The sequence below is a fragment of the Cornus florida genome, unplaced genomic scaffold, assembly GCF_030987335.1.
Source record: "Cornus florida cultivar Cherokee Brave unplaced genomic scaffold, ASM3098733v1 CherokeeBrave_3.0.0_Hap2_Chr11, whole genome shotgun sequence".
Lineage (NCBI taxonomy): Eukaryota > Viridiplantae > Streptophyta > Magnoliopsida > Cornales > Cornaceae > Cornus > Cornus florida.
Genome location: NW_026775581.1, coordinates 119,912,829 through 119,937,084, shown reverse-complemented (window position 1 = coordinate 119,937,084; position 24,256 = coordinate 119,912,829). Strand labels below are relative to the sequence as shown.

General features: G+C 34.4%; 2 protein-coding genes and 1 non-coding gene across 6 annotated transcripts; all 3 read right to left on the bottom strand.

Moving 5' to 3' along the window:
- Nucleotides 1–200: 200 nt before the first annotated feature.
- On the bottom strand, nt 201–396 carry LOC132287228 (U2 spliceosomal RNA). The gene has a single exon (XR_009472960.1). It is a non-coding gene; the product is annotated as a U2 spliceosomal RNA (small nuclear RNA).
- Nucleotides 397–840: 444 nt separating this feature from the next.
- LOC132286498 (uncharacterized) lies at nt 841–4,843 on the bottom strand. Of its 3 annotated transcripts, XM_059788845.1 has the most exons (4): nt 4,718–4,843; nt 4,500–4,587; nt 3,401–3,628; nt 1,179–1,326 (listed from the first exon to the last, which is right to left on the bottom strand). In XM_059788845.1, the coding sequence occupies exons 2-4, from the start codon at nt 4,515–4,517 to the stop codon at nt 1,231–1,233; spliced, it is 342 nt and encodes a 113-aa protein (XP_059644828.1). In that variant the 5' UTR covers nt 4,518–4,587; nt 4,718–4,843; the 3' UTR covers nt 1,179–1,230. The 3 variants fall into 3 exon arrangements, with proteins under 3 accessions (XP_059644830.1, XP_059644829.1, XP_059644828.1); XM_059788847.1 differs by lacking the exons at nt 1,179–1,326; nt 4,718–4,843 and adding an exon at nt 841–1,150 and having other exon boundaries at nt 4,500–4,711; XM_059788846.1 differs by lacking the exon at nt 4,718–4,843 and having other exon boundaries at nt 1,177–1,326; nt 3,401–3,625; nt 4,500–4,711.
- Nucleotides 4,844–8,965: 4,122 nt separating this feature from the next.
- On the bottom strand, nt 8,966–24,037 carry LOC132283428 (DNA-directed RNA polymerase II subunit 4). Of its 2 annotated transcripts, none has more exons than XM_059785371.1 (7): nt 23,806–24,037; nt 23,311–23,379; nt 22,472–22,580; nt 21,389–21,466; nt 20,397–20,430; nt 20,239–20,307; nt 8,966–9,243 (listed from the first exon to the last, which is right to left on the bottom strand). In XM_059785371.1, the coding sequence occupies exons 2-7, from the start codon at nt 23,357–23,359 to the stop codon at nt 9,166–9,168; spliced, it is 417 nt and encodes a 138-aa protein (XP_059641354.1). In that variant the 5' UTR covers nt 23,360–23,379; nt 23,806–24,037; the 3' UTR covers nt 8,966–9,165. The 2 variants fall into 2 exon arrangements, with proteins under 2 accessions (XP_059641354.1, XP_059641353.1); XM_059785370.1 differs by having other exon boundaries at nt 23,311–23,360.
- Nucleotides 24,038–24,256: the final 219 nt, after the last annotated feature.

The window sequence follows — 24,256 nt, the reverse complement described above, 5'->3', positions numbered from 1 at the left end:
CTTTTTTAGGTAAAGCACGAGTGATTATGACCCCGCCAGCGTGTTTTTTGATTCTCTATTTAATAAAAAAAATATGTATATTTAGTTGAACCCAATTTTAATAATCATTTTCTGTTACTATGTCCTTAATGGGCCTATTCCTAAATCAAATATTTCATAGCCCATTTCAACTGAAGAATAAAATTTAAAACTTAATTTGGGTGGGGTGCGCCAGGCCAAGGTAATAGTGCAACACCAAGGCGACGCGCAAGGACCCCAGCAGCAAGCTACTGTGATGGATCCTTCCCCTCAAAAAATAAATTTAATATCGTGTGAGCCATTGGCTCACGTATCAGATATTAAACTGATAAGAACAGATACTACACTTGATCTTAGCCAAAAGGCCGAGAAAGGTATGATTATTGTAATCTTAGGCCTTCTCTTTTATAGCCCATCTTCTCTCTCACCCTTTTCACTCGCAACCGATGTGGGACTCAAGAAACTGTCAAGCTTGAGATCTTCTTGGCCTCAAATTCCTTCTAATCTATGGAAGTAGGAGTACTCAAAGACAAAGTGAATTACCATCATATGATCTGTGCAGATCTGGTTTTTTAGTTATAGCTTCAGGTTGTATGTACACCTACATGCAAATACATACATACCAATGCAATCACTTTACAATGATCCTCTTCTTGCAATGACCCTTTCCCTTTCCCTTTCTTCCACATAATGAAATTTGCTGCTTCGACCAATTTGAATGTACTCCCAAGCAAAGCTTACGCAACCAACAATCATAAAGAGAACTCAACCGTGAACATGTGTGGTTCAAATCAACAAAAATAAACTAAGAAAAATCTCAATTTCATTTCTCTCAAAAACTCGACAACACTCAATAAATGGCTCATCTATGAAAACCATAATTTATTTGTCCTTCAATTAGCTAATCAACATATTCAATGCATAATAAGGCAGCAAATTAAAGACGGGAGACATCAAATTTACAAACACATTATCATTCCCACTTGAAAAAAAGGGTGACGAAACATGTTAGAAAGAAAGCCATAGCAATACACAGCATCATTACAGAAAAGTGTGAAATATATGTGAAATTGATTCATATATCTCAGGCTTTCGCGCAACAATTGAAGTAGCTGAGAATGCTCTTCCGTGTCTGTCAAAGGAAATCAACAATACATCTTATTAGAACCTGGTTAAGGAGAACATGATATTGACTTTTCACAGTTTAGAAGATTAAATAAAATAAGGATGATTTACACTAACCTCCCCTGAAAATAGGCTAAATAATGACGACTTCCCCTTAGTTTTTAAATATAATATTAACCTCCCCTGACAGTAATGTGATTAATAGAAAGTGTGAAATGACCAAACTATCTATGTACTTTTACATATAATTATTTAACCAAATAAATCCTGGGATTTTCACATTTTACTATGCATTTTCACTATTTGTCAAGTCGTCTTCATTTTCATCTTTTCACAACGTTTTTTCATAATCTCCATGATGATCAACGTAGAGAGAACCAATTACTGGAAATATATATAATGGAAACCTATTAGAGAAATATATGATCGATCACAGCGTTTGTTCCATCTTTTCCACATCAAGTTATGGTTTGATCAAAGGTTTGAATGAAGTATGCAGGCTTTGGCTACAAACACTAAATCGTTAGCTCATCGTGTTGCATGTACCTTTCAGAACTATTAAGACTGGTTTCAAGCTACACCTCTCTCCCTGGTGCAGAAAAGGAGAGTAAGTTGGACTGAACTGAAATACCACCAATTACAAAATTCTTAATTGCCTTTCAAAGCTTTACTATGGCCTTTAGACAAATTATGTTTCTTTATGCCGTCACAGCGTTGGAGAAAATATTGTGCTTAAATTGGAATAAAAAGATAAATCCTTGTACGTTTTTATAATATAACATTTCAAACAAGTCTATTTGTTTATGAAATAACTATGTACTTAATATTCAGTTTCAAAGTGCTTAATTCAAGCTTTCAGAATTGATCAAGAACTATCAAGAATTAGTTCCTTAAAATTCATGATTGAGTCTTCTGATTTTAGATTGAAACTATATTTAATCTTATATAAGTTTGGACGCCCAATCATTATTATTTGACTTGTAATTTTGTCACCAAATTTTCATAAATATTATATATCACTGCTACACATTGGTATAATGATTGACTTCTACTTACGGATGAATTTAGTTGTAATGTTGATCCTAATGGGAAAATATTGGTAAATGGAGTAACATCAACAGGTGATAAGATGGTTCACAAGGACTCCCAGATATTTTGTAGTGAAAATATGTGTGTGGGAGAGAGAAAAAATGGAAGTATGCAGTGACAGAGGGAGAGTTGGACATGAGGTGAAATGGGTGTGGGAGAGGGGATTTTGTAAAGATTGACCAAATGGCACTTTTGTCCAATTATTTTATGTAAATGGGAGCATTTTAGTCATTATACCGTTACAACACAATAACATAAATATATTTTTAAGTGTCCTAAGGGCAAAACCGGGTTTTTTTTTTTAAAACCTTGACATCGTCAATTCCGTCAATCCCAACTAACGGCGTTATGACAAGGAAGTCAATGTTACTTTGAGATTACCCGCAGAGGAGGCTAGTGTTTTTAAAACACATAGGGGAAATTATTATTTAGCCTATCTTTAGGGGAGGTCGGTATAATTTACCTATAAAATAACTACATGAGATGCAATAAAAGGATATTTTTTGAATAACTTAAAACACATTTATTACATATAAAATCACTTTTTCGACTCTTCACAAATGAACTCACCTATATCTTTCAATTTCTATAATTTTGGCTGTTAAATTTTTCAAAGCAATTCCAATCAATTTTTGCTTCAAAATCATTATAATGAAGGTTTTTATATCCCAACAGATAATAGAATGAAACAATTCTTTACAACTTATTGATAAATTACATAGAGAAATGAGTGTCCTTTCAAATAGCCAGGTGATTCTAGCTGCTAGCACGGTAGACTATGTTTGATAAATAAGGAGCAATGCCATTCCACGCCGATGTCAACTAAGACCGATACACAAGGGTATGTGTCCCTTCTCAACTATTTTGGGCCCCCCAGCAGACATATCATGAGAGCCCTTTCATGTTCATTAAGAAGAGCTCATCATGACAGAGCTCTAAAAATAGCATTATTCAAAAAAAATTCCATAAATAAGCACACTACATATGTTTTGTGGTCACAAGTATTAATTAATATGCAATATCCTTATTAATAACTAACAACTACTGCCCTTATACATGTATTCAATACAGTATCAATGTCATGGCAACAAACAACAACTACCCATTTATATACTATATAGAACACAATTATAAAGTAAAGATAGCAAAGCAAGACAAGAAATCTTACAGCTGGACAGTGGTTCTGATGGTAATGCTGAAGAACACGATGGCCGGTTTTCAACTTGGTAGTGGTTGACATGAGCTCCTGTTCATTTCCAAGGCTAGCTCTAGAGACATCCCTCTTGTTCTGTTTCCTCATTGCTCTTACTTTCGTGAAATCCATAGAGTAGTCTGGCAATTCTCCCTTTTGGTCCCAATTCCCAAATTGGGGCACCGATAGCCACGGCGCATTCTTCTTCTCCAAACATAAATTTGTAATTGATCACAACAAAAGAATGAACACTACTTCCAATTCTGGACAAGTTAAAAATACACAGTAAAAAAATCTCAATAAACTGTAGTGTTGAAGGGTTCTGAAAAACCAATTCCGATAGATTAAGCTCAGATATTCTCAATAACATATACTTGGTCCTAAAATTTTCTCAAAGTAGAAAATAAATAAATAATAAAAAAAAGCACTTTCTTGAAAAACTTAAATAATAACAAAATTTTCTGTGTTTTCAACTTTTAAAACTTGTCATCCTTGGGATATTTAATATTTTTCCCCTTTTCAAAAATTTGAAATTTCAGGAAGAAAAAAAATAATAATAAAAAAAAATAAAAAACATATTTTGTTTGTTTGATTCTCAACTTCACACAAGTTGGTTGATCAAATAAATTCCAAAGAATAACTCCTCAAAAAATGGGAGTAAAACCAACTCCTACACAGCCCAAAATTTCAAGCAGAAAATAATAAATAGATCTAAATAAAATCACAGTATTTTGCTCTACAATCAAACAAAAATTACTATTGCACGCACACAAAAGCAGAGGCCTGAAGACACAAAACTAAAATTCCGGCAAAGACATAGTATATGATTTGACTTTCAAAAACGTAAAATTGAAAAATTAAATTCGGTTAAAGTAGTAACAATATCAAATTTTATTTTTCTCTTGATATGAAGTTAATACAAACTAATAGAGAGAAAACAAGAATGATTTACTTCTCATTACACAAATATCATCATCAAAGATGAAACAGGGCAGATAAAAGAGTAATAAGAGTTTTAACAATAAGGTTTTAGAGAAAGATGATGATGATGTTTTAGAGAGAGAGAGAGAGTTACCTCCTTGCTAGCTTCCATGTGATGAGATATTGGGTTTGTAACGGAGAGAGAAATGTTTTGCGTCTGGTGATTCAATGGTTATAACATTCTAGAAAGAAGCGTATATTAAAGTGTCAAAATATATGGAGGTGATATATAGATAGATATAGATATAGATATATACGTAAACAGGGTTTCAGATAGAGAAAGTGGCGAGGAGAAAGACAGAGAGAGCTTACAGCATGATGACAGCGGCAGACAATGAGAATGGTGTTGGCTTTGTTTGGCTCCTCTTCATCGCCCTCTGTTCTCTTCTTTCTTGTAAGTATCGCCACCGAAATACCCACTCCCTCCCCATCTTTTTTTGTTTTTACTTTTAGCTGAATTGCAAATGAAAGATTCCTCGAAGCATGTTTGGTTACCGTTGATGCAGAATTCCGTGCAACCCACGGGAAAAGGTGATCCTACATGCACCGGTGTGTTACTGTTGGAGTAGGCTCCGGTCTACTCCGGCAAATAAGTCAGTATACAAAGTAATCTCTCTGGAATTATCAAAAAATTGAGTTATGATCTATTGCATGCTTTAAAACGTCGATTAGCCCCTTTATTTTTACGGCTTAGGTTAACTAGGATGCAATCTGTAGGTTTAATCCTTATTGTAATATGTAGGCTTAATCCTTATCGTAATTAGGGTAAAGTGCAAAAAAACTCCCTTCAACTATTGGCCATGTGCAATTAACCCCCTGAATTACAATTTGCCCCCTTAAACTATTGAATTAGGTGCAATTAACCCCTAATGTGACATCTCCGGCCAATTACTGTAAACAAAAATAATAAAAGACAATTTTACCCCTTACATAAAACTACGCCGTTTCAGTAAAAGACAGAGCATTCTTGTTGTCGCTGCCGTCGCTCCATCAAACCCAAGCTCCGAGAAGCTCATAGCCGAACCACCATGGACGTCGTCGGCGGCGGCAGAATCGTGGCAGAGAGCTCGAGAATGTAGCGCCTCATCGACGGCAGTTTGGAGTTGGTCATGGTTATTCCGGCTGTCGGAACGAAATGACGAGCACTCCATTATCCTCCGCCCAATGTTCCCGCTACCATCGTCGTCTTCACTGGAATCTTCCCCTATTGTCACCAACGCCGATCTCTGTTCAACGTCGATCATTGGCTTCGTAGTCTAGCTCCGCCATCGCCCCCCGATGTTCTCGCTGCTATCGTCGCCTTCACTGGAGTCTTCCCCTATTGTCACCAACGCCGATCTCTGTTCAACGCCGATCATTGGCTTCGTAGTCTAGCTCCGCCATCGCCCGATCCCAAAATCGACGATGTGAATCTTCATCGCTCTGTAGGTCGCTTCGACGATTGCTTGGTTTGCCGTCAAATGGGCGAATTTGGAGAACGGTGAACTGGAACGGCGAGGGCTCACCTGCGATGGCGGCTGTGACTTAGAGTGGTGCTGCCTCAATTAAATTTTGTTAGTTTTTTTTTATCTTCTTTGTCTGCTAATGGACTTCGATTTTCAGATTTTGCTTATGAAAGTCAAATCCAGGATGCTAGCAAAAGGCCTGTCCCTCTCTCTCTACACACACACACACACACACACACACACACACGCATGTAAACGGTGTGTAGGGTACAGTTTCTTCCTTCAAAGTTTGGGGATAATTTTTGAGCTTACTCATCATTCGTTTCTAATGTATATTGTCTATGATTTTGTTTGACGATGGCCATGGTGGTTCGGTTGTGAGCTTCTCATCGAGATCAACACAACGACCCGGGTCCCCAAACTGGAACTCACCCACTCGCTCTGAACTCACCACTGCGCAGACAACCGGGCTTAGCTCGACGCATTTCAAGAGGACGACGACAAGAGAGATACCATAATTTCATTCACGAAGGACCTGATTAGAATCGCTGGGCAAAGCCGCCATCGAAGGTAAAGGGCGTGTGTATTGACGATGAACAGTGTGTATTTAGCATAAGGGCGTGTTTGGGTAAGTGGTTTTGGGTATAAAGGTAAAAGGTTGTGTGGTCATTTAAAGAAATTTGGATTGTCACATGACTATCATGTGCGCCTTCACGGTCAAATTCAACCGGCTTATCACCGGATGGGGTTAATTGCACCAAATTGGTTAGTTTAGGGGAGTTATATGTCAAATTAATAAATTAGGGGGGTTTTCTACAAAATGACCAATAGTTGAAGGAGGTTTTTTGCACTTTACCTACGTAATTGTGAGATAGTGCGTTAATTTAACAACTTTCGCCTATCTGCGGGTATTTAAATTATACATCCATCAGTTACTGAAAATAGAAAATTGTTCAAAAAAATTCTGATTGGTTAAATTTTTTAAAAATTATTTTGTAAATATGCAGTTATAAAAAGATTTATTTTTAGAGAACAGTTTTTTTATACTTTTCTGAAAACTGTTCTCTATTTTATGAGTTTACTGTTTTCAAAACTACAAACTAAGCATTTTCTTTGAGCCTTGGTTTTGGCACAAAATAAAGTTATATGTATAAAGGTAAATTATTAAGGTATATTACACTAACTCTATAGTAAGATTTATCAAGTTTATAATTATGTTTATGTCATTATATATATTTTATTTGATTGTAATAAATATGGCTTTCAGCCGTAGAATTAGAATTCAGGTTAGCTGGGTAGTCAAGTTGGTAGAGACACTCTCCTAAGTTGTGCGAGGACAAAAGAAGAAGGTAGAATTAAAATTTAAGATTTGTATGTACTCTTACATACAAATCTAAAGAGGTAAATATAATTTGACAAATAAAAAAAGAGGTCAATGTACATTAATAAAACTTTAAAGATCATAAAATTTACTCGAGTGAAATGCTAAATAAACATGCAGATCAACACAGATTGGAATAACTGAATGACCAAATGGCCTAGTGGTATCACCTCTTTCTCCCCAAAGGAAAGGTCGAGGGTTCGAGCTTTGATGGAGGGAGTGTGTGGGTAATTGCTTTAACTTTAAAAAAAAATAAATAAATAAATAAAAGATTGGAATAAGTGGCAACTTTTTGGTTGTTCAATAGGTTAATTCACCGCATTGGTGTTTGCTAGTTGAAAAAAGTTGGAGAGGAGAGTACTATGCGAATATCCTTCTTTCACCTTAAATAACAAAATTATAAGAAGGCCTTATGATTTTTTTTTTAGCCAAGTTTTTCTATGATTAATAATAAGGGTTAACCAAATAACTTGATCCACCCCATTTAAAATGATTATGGACGGGAGGTTGGACACTCTGCCACGTTTATATTATAAAAATAATATCCAACCTTTTATGTGAAAATATTGTGTAAAAAATTCTACAATTATGTGAAATAAGCCGTTTAATTTAAATGTGATGACCAAATTACCCTTATAACAATTTACAAGGTATATTAGGTATAATTATGTACTCCTACTATATATATATATATATATATGTATATATGTATTTTTTTTTTTTTTTTCAACATGGTACTATAAATAATGACCAAACTACAATTGTAGAACTTTAAGAATTGCACTTATCCAAAAAAAAAAAAAAAAAAATTGCACTAAAAGGGTAGGTGCAATTAATACTTCAACCTTTTTGTATGAAAATAAATAAATAAATAATTCAAGGAAGCAAACTTGTGTCCACACCACTAAAAATGGTGTCTTGTATGGTCACCACTGAAATGATTTTCCGCATAAATATAAACCGACCCCCTCTTTCAACCTCTCACTTTGTCTTCTCTTTTTTATCCCTGCTTCTTTCCATGGGAGTAGAGAGGTGATATTTTCTATCTTCTATAGGCTAAATAAAATCATACGTTCTGTGGGTCAGACTGGGTAGATTTGTGTTTCTTTCTCTGGTTAGATCTCAGATCTATGTTCTTCTTGTTGTCTCAGATCTATGTCGGTTTTTGTATTCCCCGACTTGTGCGGGGTTTGGATGGTTTTTCCACCCGTCAGAGGCGCCTTGTGAATGGAAGTTTAGAGCAATCGCCTTGCTGATGACCTAACATTTGTGTCACTCCCGTTGATGCTCGTCTCATGTGGTGACTTCCGTTGTTCTTTTCAGCAAATCTGCAGCCTGGTATTCTTTTGTTTTTTTTTTGGCTTCAAGTTTTGTTTGCCATTTTATAGCTTGCCTTTATTACATCTGTACTGTCCTTAATGGATGTGTTGTGTAGATGCCGTATGCCTGTTCTTATTTTCAGGACCAAAAAAACAAAAAAACCTGATAATCATTTGGGCTTGTATTTATATTCTGGCCATTTGTGGCTCATGAAAGGATCTCACCATAAAACCGAGACCAGTAACATGAAAACACCCTCAAAAGGCGTACATGAACATACACATATGTAGAGATATAAGAGAGAGATTGAGATAGAGAGAGGGGAGGGTGAATCAAATCTGACAGATTTCTATATATTTTCCCCAAGTTATAAGAGAGAGATTGAGATAGAGAGAGGGGAGGGTGAATCAAATCTAACTGCAAACTCAAATCTACTATAATATATTCACTTTAGTAGTAGCTACTATATTAGGGTACCATGAAATAAGCTCCATGCAAAATCATTACAAAGAAATGTGCCAGACTCTTACTCAGTATAGTTTTTAGTATAAAACAGCAATTTATACATATTAATCACTGCATGATTCACATACATTCGGCATAAAATGCTGCTGCTACTCAAATTTCTTAATTAGGGATAGGTCATTCAACATTTTCTCAATTGCCTCGTCTTCATGGGCACGTCCTCGGCTCTGCAAAACAAAAGGCCCCATTTATTGAAATTAATCATAGTAAATGAGATACAAAACAAAGGAATGCCATATGGATGAACAATTACATGGGCTGGTTTAACTAGCGGGAACCCTCAGAATGAATTTCAAGGCTTCAGTTGGATCTAGCCAGGGGAGGAAAAGAAAATACATAATAATTCATTTCCAAAGCAACTTTTTGAGCATTTCCCTGCTTTACCAAATTCTTCTCAACATCCAAAGGAATCCAAGACGCGTGCGCGCGCTTTACCAAATTCTTCTCAACATCCAAAGGAATGCAAGACACACACACACACATATAGGGTAAATTACACTAACACTCCCTGAGGTTAGACCTGATTATCCACAGGTGCACAATTTGGAGAAACCTACACACACCCGTCAGGGTTGATAAGAGTTATGACAGTAACAGATGCTAACTTCGTGCATGAAACTACAGTCTTGCCCATCAATCAAATGACCATATTTTATTAAGAAAATCTATTCAGGTTAAATGACCAAAAGAAACCCCATGCAGTAGTTGGATTAAACAATTAGATTCTTGAGCCCCCTTCTCTCTCTCCTTCTCCTACCTAATGTCTATAGCCCCTCGGTATTAAAAAGAAGACTGCTTCAGTCACACCTCAAGAGCTGGTCGGACTTCCACTTACATTTCTCTCCCAGATTTGTACCATACAGTACAAATCTATGGTATGCTATGAACCTTTCTCTCTCTGTTCATTTTGCTATCTATACTTGGCTAAGCAAATTATCTGTCCCACATTTCAGTGAGTTGGGTTACACACAGCTTCAAGTTATTCTTTTGATTTCCTCATCTGGCTAATTTTTATATGAAGTGTTCCTTTATCCTTTTAATACCGTGAGAATCAGAAACGGTTGCTTTTTTTTGTTTGTTTGTTTGTTATTTTTTATGATGTTAACTGGGTCATGTTAATTCAGCTTAATCTTTTATGGATTGAACTATTCTTCAATGACCCCTGTTGTTAATGAGACTAAGAATTGCTTAAGTTTTCATACTGATATTTCACGTTGGTGCAGTGTATTTAAAACGCTTCTTTCAAAAAATTTCTATTAAAAATGGGATGATAAAATATTGATGAATGTGATGATCTTTTGCCTTGGTTTCAAGGTATGGGCGGTTAAATCATACTCTGTCCTCCGACACAACCTTCGTTGTCAAGCTCAAACATCCGTGTTTTGTACAATTCGAGTACTTGGTTTATTACAGTAAGTGAATCACATCCACTCGTCGATTCGTTGCTGCCGAGGAGGCGAAGAGCTTGCAGGGTACGAAGCAAAGGGCGGGGTGGATCCTCTTACTGCTAGCAATGGAGATTGTTCATGGGTTTGTTGGTTTTCATCTTGTTGGTGTTCATTTTTGAGAATCTGTTCTTTGGGGAGAATAACAAAGGAAAGATAAGAGGAGGAGATGAGTTGTGTACTTGGAAAGGAGAGAGGAGTGTAGTGAAATATATATATATATATACACACGTGTGTATGTGTGGCTTACACACACACACACACACACTAGTGTGGCTTATATGTTAAAAGCTCTGTTAGATGGACTCTTCAAAAGTAGTGAAGTACCCGTGTCGGACACATCCGACACTTTTGGTTATACATGTACTTAAAAAAACATATCCAATTAGTCAATTACATTATATTATTACTTTAAAAAGAGTTAAACATTATATTAGATAAAAACATTATTTTACTCTAGAAAATAAAATAAAATAATTAATAAAATGAATATTTAGCCGTGTCCGTGTGTCATTCTATTTGGAGATTTGACATGTCCGACACATGAATGCATACCCGTGTCCGACACCTGTACCCGAGTCCATGTACCATAGGTTAAAAGAGAAAAAATGGGCAACTTCGTCCAAATGAAAAAGGCTTTTCCCCTTTGAACATTCTTAATACAATTATTACTCAAACCAAAAAAAACTTGTTAATTGATGTCAACAATGCCTTTTTGGTCAGTGGAGGGGTAAAAATGACTTTTTGCATGTTGTTATGCTGTCAGTGTACTTTCCTAACGACTGGATGGCGGTTGGAAGCTGTTAAAAATCATGAGCCAATCCTCAGGAGGAGTAAGTGTAGCTTTCTCCCAATTATTCACCCGTGTGTAGAGCTCTAACCTCATATGAGCTGTCAGTGAAATATATATATATATATACACTTTTTTGTGTGTTGTTTTGTGGGGAGGGGGTCCCTACATTTGTCGTGACGCTCAAGAAAAGGAAGCTGTCAATGGCTGTCTCAACTCTCATGGTTGGTAGTACTAAAAATAACCCCACTCGCTAATTTGGGAAGAAAGTTCAAATAACATTATACATTAAGGGCTTTTGGGAAGGGGGAAAAAATACGAGTTGTACTAGAAAAGGTAATCTATACCATTATATGAGTTTATGGTCAACATTTTTCCTTGCCTGAATCAGAACATGGTAGGGATGTCAGTTTTACTCGGCCCACTTTTAATGGACAGTTTGATTATCATCTAATCCGGTTAGGACCGGGGTTGAGAATGAGAGACAAACCCCTTTCTACTCTGAACCAACACCGTTTAGTTTTACAAATGTGTAAATATATAAAAATAGATATTTTATTATTATTTTTTTTTTGGGTTCTTTACGTGAAATTTTGGATTCATAATCATTAAGTTACAAAATTTATAATTATAGTTGTTAAATATTTTATTATATGCCAAGAAAGTCTTATGAATGAAATGCAAGACAAGTTCATAGCTAGATAAGAGAAAGAGGGAAGTCTTCTTAATTTGTTAAGCACTTTATCCCTTGAACTTGGGGAACTCCGGGCACAGGAAGGAGGACTAATTGCTTTGAATAGAAGATCTAGCTGGATGACCTTTGAAGCCTTCTATTACATTCCTGTCTTATCCATCAACCGAAAGCTGTTCTATGGTAAATGGGGTAATAATTTTATGGAAAGATCGCATGGCCCAATGATCTTTTGTCTATCTGTACAGTGGATAGGTCAACGGCGGCACCGAAATAAGAGCCCCCCCACCCTCCCAAGAACCCCTGCATTAAGGCGCTTACAAACAATCTAGCAACAAATCTAACCTTATCAAAACGTAAGCCTCTAGGTAGGGCAAGTCTCTTTATTCATTAGGATGCAAAGCTTCAAAACAAGCGAGTTGCGCTTTCCTCAAGCTGTTCTTGATGAGTTTCATGATTGTTTATCAGATTCTGGCTTAATGGATTTGCATTCTACAAAAAGTTCTCCAACTTGGTGTAACAAGCAAGGACTATTTTAGAGATTCCAAATATGCGTAATAGTTCGTGTCCACGCAGGGGAAAGGTTCCTAATCCTCTTTGAGCATATGTTGTTGCTGTTTCGGCTGCTATACGATCAAAGGAGTGATGAAAGATAGGCTCGAGACTAGATCAATTAACTCTCGCCCTTATTTCATCAGTTTACTCTTACTCATTATAAAGAAATTACGAAAACTCCTTTTGTGCAGCCTGGTCCCCCTCCAAACTGCATGGTGCTTTACACCAATACGTCGTTTTGGTGCACAGCACGGAGCCCAAAGTGGGCTGAGCCCCAACACGGGACTACATTGGGCTTCGTGCCTGTGCACCAAAACGACGTCATTTGGTGCACAAGACCCCTACAAACCAGAGTGGATCCACTTTCTCATTCTATTTCTCCACTCTGTCAACTATTAATAAACTCATATGAATTCCATATGAAGTAAATAACTAATTTCCAAATCAATTAGTTAGTATCAGAATTCATTTCTCATTCTATTTCCTCAATCTATCAACTACTAATAGACTCCTATGAATTCTATATGCACTAAACAACTAATTTTCCTTATCAATCTATATCTATATCTATATCTATACTATTATTAAATGTCTAACGTGTTTCAAATCAATTAGTTGAATTATAATTCTTTTTTCCTTCTATTTCTCACTATATCAACTACTAATAGAGTTTAGTTTTTATTACTTTATATTTATATATTTATGTAACTAATAAATTCCTAAAAATTCTATATCACTTCTAATAAAAAAAAATTGCTGAAGAACAAAAACAATTATAATTTAATTTTTCTATAACATTTTAAATATTTTTTTGTTTTTTTGTTTTTTGGTCACTTATTATTCATTATATATAGTATTGTCTTCACATTTATCCATTGTAGAGTTCTCACTATTCAAACTCATCCATTATGCGATTTCATCACTATAGGTGTCTCAGATATACAAAAATTATTTTTAAGAGAATCTATTAAGTATTATAACATACTAAAACTTTTTTTCCAATTTATATAAATATTTTGAATTTTTAAATACTTTAGTTATGTATATTTTGAATTTTTAAATACTAAAGTAGTTTTAATCTTCACACTTACTTCGTCTCTCAATTACTATGATATTTTCAAGTATCTGCAAGACGCCAACACTATTGAGAGAATTGAATAAAATATGGGAACCTATGATAATGATCATTAAAACATTATTGATAATATCTTTATCATAAACATTATCATAGGTTCCAACAAAGAGTAGACAATTATCACAATGAGTAGATAATTGTGTAGCTCTAAGCAGTCTATTATCAAATATTCCACTATGTATGTAGAGTTGGTTAGTTGTTATAAAGCAACCAAACATGCCATGTGGTTGAAACTTTATTGCAGTTTTGAAGGTTGTGGACATTATCCACAAGCCTTTGGTTCTTTTTTGTGATATTGAAGTTTTCACAAAGTATTTGAAAAATGAAAAGTTGACCAAGTGTAATAAGCACATAGACATAAAAGTACATTTTCGTATGTGAGAAGGTTAAGGTAGGTGCTATTGAGATTTCCCATATAGATAAAGAAATCCTCACACTAAAGGTCATTTAAGGAGCACCTGATCCGGATGGGTGTTCGAGAATCATTATATTATTATGATGTCTGATATTTCTTTTATATCATGCTACATTGCAGTTAGTTTTCAGTTTATTTATGCCTAGTAGTGATATTTATTTGCATGAAAAATAAAGTTGTGATGCATTATTATTATTATCTTGATATATTTAGTTTATGCATGTGTTATTATGTTTGCCTGGGAGTGGTATTACACTCATAAGGTTGTTTGGACTAGTTGCAAGTCTTCAAACTCCCCGAGGATAGCTTGGGTTAGATATGGGAGTGACTCTATATTGGTAAATCCTCACACTCAACAAGAGGTTGGCGATTTGTTGTAATATCTTCAGGTGACATATTGTGATGGTATGAAACAAGACGGATAGTGAGTTGTGGTTTAGACTAGGGGTGCACACGGTTCGGTTCCTAACGATTCCGGTTGGAACCGGAACCATTCACAACGATTCGTATAGGTATGGAACCGAACCGTGAATACCGGTTCGGTTCCATGAGAACCGACTGTTAACTGTTTGCAAGCCAATCTGTGATGGTGACTGAGATCTGAAGATGGTGATGGTGACTGAGATCTGAAGATGAGAGGATGAGGAGTGAGGACTGAATCGACGAGGAAGCTTGAGATGAGACTTGAGAGGAGGCGACTCTGGCGAGGGCGATGAGTTTGATGAGAGATTGAGAGGAGGCGACGTTTAGGTATAGATGAGAGGAGGCAAGGACTGAATCGATGAGGGTTAGCTTAGGGCAAAGTATGTTTTGTGGTTTAGTGTGGACCACGTGGTGGTTGCCTGTGAAGTGTAAATTGTAAGTTGTAATTGTATAAGTGTTTAGTTACTTTTAGTCTCTGTTTACTTGTTTAGTTACTTTAGTTTTAGTATATAATTATATATATATACGGTTCCGGTTCTTACCGGTTCCCACAGGCTGGAACCGAAACCGGAACCGAAGCCTACGGTTCGGTTCTCACGGTTCCACAGTTTTTTTGTGTACCCCTGGTTTAAACCATAGGCAGTATGCACATCTCATTACATATATTTTAAAATAAAAATTATTTTGTGGTCCTATGCACTACGTTTTTCTAAAATAGGATTGCAATGTAATTATAGATACTTGATAAATTGGGTTGTAATTTTCAATTTTGTGATCTAATAGGAAGTATAGTTTTATCCAGTAGGATTATGGTTTTTCAACCTAGCCATTAGTATCTAAAGTTTCCATGATGGGAAAGAAGACTTAGGTACGTTTGTTTCTAGAAAAGTCGTCTCCCCAGTTGTTATCATATATACGGGTTTCTAAACCCTATTTAGCACCATCATATGACAACTCTCAGATCGGGGTAGTACAGTCTAAGGATCTTCAGCAGATTCTAAAAGGTATTCTAAGGTCTAATCTTCAATCAGGTACGATTGTTGAATTTCTCTCTTTAATTTTGATTGCAATTTTTTATTTATTTCTACTAGTTGTGTAAGATTGTAGAAAACAAGAATAGTGCAAAAAATAAAGAGGAGAGTTTCGCAATCGTACCTGATTGGAGATTGTTGGAAACATTTTAAAATAAAAAATATTTTGTGGTCTTGTACACAACGTTTTCTAAATTAGGATTGCAATGTAATTATAGATTTTTGATGGACTGGTTTGTACTTTTCAATTTTGTGGTCTAATAGGGAGTATGGTTTCACACCTTTGGATTGTGGCTTTTCAACTTTATTTTATAGGATTTAATCATGGTCATTAGTATCTATTTGGGGGGACGATTTTTCTATAAACAAACATACCTAAGTTTCCCTTCCTATCATGAAAACTTAGATACCTAAGTTTCCCTTCCCATCATGAAAACTTAGATATCAATGGCCATGATTAAATCCCACCAAATAAAGTTGAAAAATCACAACCCAATCTATGAAGGAGAGTGTTCTAAAGTATTAATCCATCTATTTAGATAATTGTATTTTTTTTTTTATAAAAAAAAAAAAAATGAGTGGCCACTCGACTTTTTTGAAGTGTTGCAATCCACAGTGTCATTTTTTATAAAAGGTGTATGGACCAAGTGAAAGATTGTTGGAAACTTTTTAAATCAAAAATATTTTGTGGTCCTGTACGCAACTTTTTCTAAAATAGGATTGCAATGTAATAATAGATATTTGACGGATTGGCTTGTACTTTCAATTTTGTGGTCTAATAGGGAGTATGATTTTATACCGTTGGATTATGGTTTTTCAACTTTATTTGGTTGGATAAAATCCTGGCAATTGGTATCTAAAATTCCATTATGGGAAGGGAGACTTAGGTATGTTTGTTTCTAGAGAAATCGTCCCCCTTGTTGTTATCATATACAAGGGTTTAATAACCCTATTTAGCACCATTAATATATATATATATATTAATTTCTACAAGTTGTGTATGATTGTAGAAATCAAGAATAGTGCAAAAAATAAGGAGAGTTTAGCAATCATACCTAATTGGAGATTAAACATTAGAGTACTTTGAATTTCTTATGGTAAACCCTTAAAGTGTTTTACTCTCAATCTTAGAGTTGTTGTAGCTAAATAAGGATTTTGAAACCCTTATATATGATAAACGCCGGGGAAACGACTTTTTTACAAACAAACATACCCAAGTCTCCCTTCCCATGATGGAAACTTAGATTCCAATGGCCAAGATTAAATCCCACAAAACAAAATAAAGTTGGTAAACCACAATCCAATCTATATGAAGAAGAGTGTTCCTAAAGTATCAATCCATCTATTTCGATAATTGTATATTTTTTTTTTTATAAATAAAATGAGTGGCCATTTGACTTTTTTGAAGTGTTACAATCCACAGTGTCATTTTTTTATTAAACTTAAGGTATATAGACCAAGTAAAAGATTGTTGGAAAATTTTGAAAATAAAAATTATTTTGTGGACTTATGCACTACTTTTCTAAAATATGATTGCAATGTAATTAAAAATACTTGATGGATTGGGTTGTATTTTTCAATTTTGTGGTTTAATATGGAGTATGGTTTTATACCGTTGGATTGTGTTTTTTCAACTTTATTTGGAGGGATTTAATATTGGCTATTAGTATCTAAAATTCCATGATGGGAAGGGAGGCTTATGTATGTTTGTTTCTAGAGAAACTGTCCTCCCTTGTTGTTGTTCTTATACATAAGGATTTCATAACCATATTTATCACCATCATACGACAACTCTCAAATCGGGGGTAGAGCACTCTAATTTCCCACTTTGTTCAATTAGGTATGTTTGTTTTCTAAATTTTGATTGCAGTTTTTCTTTTTTTTCCTTTCTACAAGTTGTGTAAGATTGTAGAAATCAGGAATAGTGCAAAAAATAAAGCGAAGAGTTTAGAAATCGTACTTGATTGGAGATTAAACATGAGAGTAATTTGAATTTGTTATGGTAAATGCTTAGAGTGCTTTGCACATAATCTGAGAGTTGTCGTATAATGGGGCTGAATAAGGATTTTGAAACCCTCATATATATGTATATATATATGACGCGCGGAGGGGGAAGACTTTTTTGTAAACAAACATACTTAAGCCTCCCTTCCCATCATGGAAATTTAGATACCAACGGTTAGAATTAAATCCCACCAAATAAAGTTTAAAAACCGCAATCCAACGGTATAAAACCATACTGCCAATTAGATCACAAAATTGGAAAGTATGACTCAATCCATCAAGTATCAAAAATTACATTGCAATATTTTTCTAGGAAAACATAGTGCATATGGTAGAGTACAGTGGCAGCAAGTAGAGGACAGTGGCAGCGTTTTAAAATGTATAAAAGACGTGGGAAAGAGGATTCTAGAGCTTAAACCTTGATTTGGCAGATAATAGACGACGAGGGGTCCACTTGGAGTCTTGCATAATTAGGGGGTTTGGTCAAAATGCATTATTTTGGTAATTGTATTAATTATGGTGAAATTACATTGTTTTGGTAAATTACATCAATTAGATTAAATTGCATCAATTAAGTTTTTTTGTTACTTTATAAAGCTAGAGTCAACTTTTGATTGTCTCCATTATAGGGTAATCCAAGGGTCATCCTTTATTATAAAAAGGATACAATGTAATTCTGATTACTTAGTCAAAAAAATGAATAAAAATATCCTTTGAGATTTTTTTGTGAGTGATTCACAAATTCTGAGGGTGTGAGGCCTTCTCTAGGTGTGATACCTAGGCCCTGTTCGAGTGATTCCAATAGGTTTTTGTTTTGTGTTGGTGTGATGCCAATAGGCTTTTTCTTTTTTTCAAATCCCTTATTGCAGCTTTTATTATATTCTCCTTATTTTTCTACATTTCTACTATCAAACCTCAAAATTTCAGCCCTAATTCTTTGAACTTTCAACCTTTGATTTCTTTAAGTTCCTAACTGTTTAACTATTTAAGGCTGCACCCTTGTCCTACATCAATATAGAACCAAAAAATATTTTTATTTTAAAAAATTCGCAATAATCTGTCACTTGGTCAATGTACATTAAGTTTTATTAAAAAATAACAATGGGATTGCAACACTTTAAAAAAGTCTAAGTGGCCACTCATTTTATTTTAGAAAAAATATAATTATTGAAATAGATGGATTTATATTTTAGAACACTCCTCCATAGATAGACTTCATCAATAGTGGATCGTGAATGCGTCTAAACAATTCCATGATCTCAAAACCATTCCATCTAGGATTCAAGCAAATATAGTGTACGTTTTTTTACAGCGTTTCATGAGATGTGCAAATTGCATGTGGTCTAAACGCACACTTCACTAATCGTCCTACTTCATATCATCATGGTATGTCACCTAAACATATTACAGCGCCAACCTCCTATCCAGTGTGAAGGTTTACCAATATGGAGTCAAATCTCATATCTAGTCAAAGCTATCCTCATGGAGTGTGAAACACCCCCACATGCAAACTTTCATAATTATGGTTTGGATTTACCTATGTGGTGTCAAATCTTACATCTCTCCATTGCCCCATAAATGAAGTCCTTATCAATGTCAACCTCGTTGACATACAACTCAAACCATCAATTATAACAAAACTCCGAGCTCTAGATCTCCTAAGCTGAATAGGCTTAGGATCTGGATTGGAAACTGAAGGAGGAGGCTGCGAAGGTGAAAAAATTGAAGGAGTGGGAATAAGATGATAAGATCTCAAACTGAAAGCACTGAAAAAGGTGGAACGGAGTCTGAAGTAAATGGAATAGGTACCGAATATCGCTCCTCTGCAAAAAGACACTACGATGCTCTAGGCTCCCACTATATTCGCAACCCTCAATAAATTTGGCAGAACATATCTCCACAATCTCCATTGGTTGAGGGGGATAATAAAATTTGTAGCCCTTTACTCTCTCAGAATACCTAATAAAATAACAAGTAACGGTGTGACGATCAAGCTACTTGATATCTGCATTATATAACCTTGCCTCTGCAAGGCATCCCCACACAAGCTAATGCTTGAGACTAGGTCTATGACCCATCCAAAGCTTAAAAGGATATTTCAAGAGGTACTTTACATGACACCCTATTAAGAATAGAAACTGTTGTTTTTAAAGTTTCTCTCCAAAAACTTTAAAAAATATCCATTCATACTAGAAAACTGAAGATAGAAGAATTGAAATAGAAGTAAGAGAGAAGTCAACATCCTTATCCCCTAAAAAAGAGAGAGATAGAAGTCATCATAAACATGTACGTACATATACATATCCACATACACATGTTGTGTCCTCACTACCTCTTTATCAAAGCGCTAGAAAAGATCACTGATTTTTATGATTCATAGTTAACAAATTTAGTGCAATTCAAAATATTAAATTTACTTAACAAGGATTATTGTTGTTGTATATTATAATGTTTACTTTATAAATATCTAACTCTTTGTTATTGTGTCCCCCAACACTTAACTGCTTTCCATGCATGCGTGATGCGTGTAACATGTCATCTAGGGAAAAGAAATGAACATGTCCTGCTATTTCCATATAATCACATTCACGTGGCTACTTTAATAAAACCATGAATGAAAGTAACAAGAGTACTTGCATGGAGAAAGAAATAGACGCATCAAATCAAGAATACCTTGATAGATGGGACCATAGCAATAGCTTCCTCCACAGTTTCAGGGCAAAGGTTTCCAAGAACACAAAGCTGCACAATACAAGGAATAAACATTTATAGATTTCATATATAAACCCCAACTTTTAACTTACAAAATGGTTGGAATATAATTATATTACCTCAAATTCAGCCAACTGGTATCTACTAAGAATTCTGAATGTCGGTTAAGTACGTACTGCTGCTGATAAAAGAATTAATTAATTTAAAAGGGAAAATAAAAACAGTAATTACAACACACGTTTTTCCTTCAGGAATAAAATTCCAACACTGCCAAAATGAACCATTCCAAAGAAGCGTAAGATATTATTGATTTAAGTTGTACAGATTCAGTAAATAAGTTCGATACAGAGATATTCTAAATAAGAGTCCAAAATCGACTCACTATTTTATTAAACCTACCAAAAAACACTATCTAGATGAACTGACAACAGAAAACAGCAGAAAGAAAAACTCTCTTAACCGCTGTAGAAAAAGCTGGTAATTGACATCATTCTTGCTGACGCAGATCCCACTTATCATAGACCAAGCATGGTGTGGGTAAAATTCAGAGAAGTAATGATAATATATCATGTAATATATTAACAATTGAAGAAAACCACTACATTGCAAGGTGGAAATTTGCTGTCTAAAAGCATCAGAAAATCTGGATTGGATCATCCTTGGGAAATAATGTTTGTAGGACAAAAGAAGTGTCTTCTTGAATTACTAGAAATACTAGAAATCTCCAGGTTCAAAATCAAGACCACAGCCAAAACAGCAAAAAGAAAAAAAATATATATATATAGTCAAGCATGTGCAAAGATGGGAACCCAGCCTGTGGTCCACTACCTAATAGATAATAAGATAGGATAGATAATACGATGGGGACTCCCATCACCTTCTATATAACATAAATAATGGGTGACAATTTTTTGATAAATTTATTATCACATTACTTACTTATCAAAAAAATAATTATTATCACATTAAGTGTTTAAATTTTATACAAGTTTGACAATGAGATGCATAAACATTAAAAAATGTGGGTGATTGTCCATATATATGCATACACGTGTATGAACGAAAAAATACAGAAACCAAATTCCATCATTTTCATTAAATAGAAGGATACTCTCGAACTTGTCTGACAGCATCAGGATTTTTATAACGGCTAAAGCGCTTCACATACTGCAGTGACTTCTCAAATACTCTGAAAAAGGAAGATAACCAAACTCCCGGTGAAAGGACTAAAAATTTGAACTTGTACAAATACAAACTGTCTTCTGCTGAATGGTGAGCAGTTGGCTAAATAAGATTCACAAATCTGGAGTTGGTATAGAAAAATTTAAGAAAATAAGAAAAAAAATGCACTGCAGAAAATGTTATTCCTGCAAAATGAAATTAATCAACAAAAACTTTACATATAACTTGAAATCTCATGAATTTTATGGTATGCAACTCATGTGAATGTACATTATTCCAACAAGATTAGCACTGAAATGCACTTATTAAAGAACTTAAAGATTATACATCATTTCTCAATCATTGATTCTTTCAAAGTAAAGCACCTGATCCATGTTGACTTAATATCAAATTTTCAAAGAAAGAGAAAATAATCTACCACATGGTTCAATAACCCAATGTTTAAATCCTTCCTAACTAGGAGAGGTCATGGATTCGAACAGTAGTATCTTGCACACGCACAAGACAAAAATAATCGAACACGAACTTATTGGTTTTATATATTTAATTCAAAAATTAAATTTATTCATTAAGTTATCAAAAAAAATATAGAGTGGAAGAAGATAATATGGGCAACTGAAACAGAACAGAACATTGAATAAAACCCAAAAACTAAAGATTGCTAAGATACTGTAAAAATCCTTTAAATAAAAAGTCTAGAAAACCCAAATTGGCATAAGCAAAAAGCTAGATTTTGTCTAGGAAAAAGATGTAAATACTTCCACCAGTGGAGAGATGCTAATACGTTCTTACAGTTTGGAGAAAGAAGTTTCAGTAACTTTTCTTAAGCACTTAAGGGAGTGAGACAAAGGACAGTGGATCAGTTTCAGCAAATTAATTGATACTTAGACATAACTTAAATGGTGGTACAGCGTCAATCTCGAAATCAGAGACACCGTCAATCTCAAAATCATAAATACAAAGAATTGTACATTGAAAGAATGGAAATGAAAGGACACAATCTAATACTCACTGAGAAACTTGATTCATTGGATCCTCAGACCTCTGCTGAAGCTGCTCATACTTATGTTCAAGAATTAAGGCAACTTCACAGTTCATTAGACATTTAGCCTTCAAAAACTCTGAGAAAACAAACCAAACCATCAATAATCTGATCATAATTATGTTCAAGAATTAAGGCAAGTTCACAATTCATTACACATTTAGCCTTTAAAACCTCTGAGAAGATAAACCAAACCTTCAATGCAAAATTTTAGAAGGCACCTCAAGGTAAACCTTGTCATGTATAAAATGTAAAGGGAAAAACAAGCACCTCTAAAAAACAACTCTAATCCCATTCGTTGCATTAGACAAACACTGACTACACAATTTAATTTCTCAACAATTGCGCAATATGAATCAATTATCAATAGGATAAAGACTAAATATTTTCAAACAAATTTCTCAACATTTGACTATAAAATTACATTTGTCTGAGTTTGTATGTTGTGAATGCTTTAATGTCACCAGTGTTATTGATAACATAATTTTCCAAAGTTCTCCTAGTAATCATATCTATTCCAAAAAAGAAAAGAAAAAAAGAAAAAAAGAAAAAAAAAAAAAAAGAAGACATGTAGATTGGATCATTCTTATACATAATGAAGAGAGAGACTGCTGTATTAGTTTATGTGTGAGGTCAGACCATTCACATACACATATGGATCAAAACATGTCAAACTGACGACTCTTTACCATAATTTCGGGAAATTAAACCAAAACTGAAACCATAGACGGAAAATATCATTGAAGAAGAAAGTTAGGATGTGTATACACAAATGTGCACATCGATGCAAATAAAAGAAAAACGATTACCATCTCCAATTTTCAGCTCAGCAGCATTTTCATCCTCTTCTCCCGACATGCTGAGAGCACAGGAGAAACCTTTTAGAAAACATGGGTTAAAGAATTCGTTGTATAATATAGTGAATACAAATAATTATAAATATTATTATGGATTGCCAAAAAAATCTGTTTGAATGCACTTCTATACCAAAAAAAACAAAACAAAACAAAAAAACATTACTCCAAAGTAGGAGAAATAAAAAAGAACTTTATAGAGAGAACCAAATTTTCAAAAGGGTTCTTGTGAAATTAATCATATTGAATTGAGTAAAGAAAAAACATGGATGGTAAGGAACTTAGCAGAGATTGAAAGATAATGTATGGAGAGATAATTTAATGAATTGCAGTAAAGTTACACACTATATTTTGCGTAAAAATGTACGTGGACGTATATAAATCTAAATATACAATATATATATATATATATATCGTATAAAAGAATAGAAAGAGAGAGACCGAATTTACCTAAACACGCGATGAAAAGAAGTTAGGGTTTGTTCGTCTAGTATGACTCTCTATTCAGAGTCGATGAAAGTAACGGGAAGAAAGTTCAGGCCTTCAGGGAAGCTTGAGTGAATTCTTTTTTAACCTAAACCTAACTTCAGGGGCTCATACGTGATGCGATACAAATTATGGTGATGCGCACTAATGAGATTAGATGGCGGCTGGAGAGTCCCAACACTATGAGATTGGATGGCGGCTCAGGAGTCCAAAATAAATAAAGAAATATTTTTTACTATTTATATTTTTTATAAAATTGTATTTATAAAAATTAAAAACTAAAAATTAAATTGTCTAAAAAAAAAGTTAGTTATCTAAAAATATGGATCCCTGTAATGCAATTTTAGAAATTATGATTCGTAATTTTACTTAAACACATTTTTTAAATATATAATCTTTACCATCTATAAGAGCA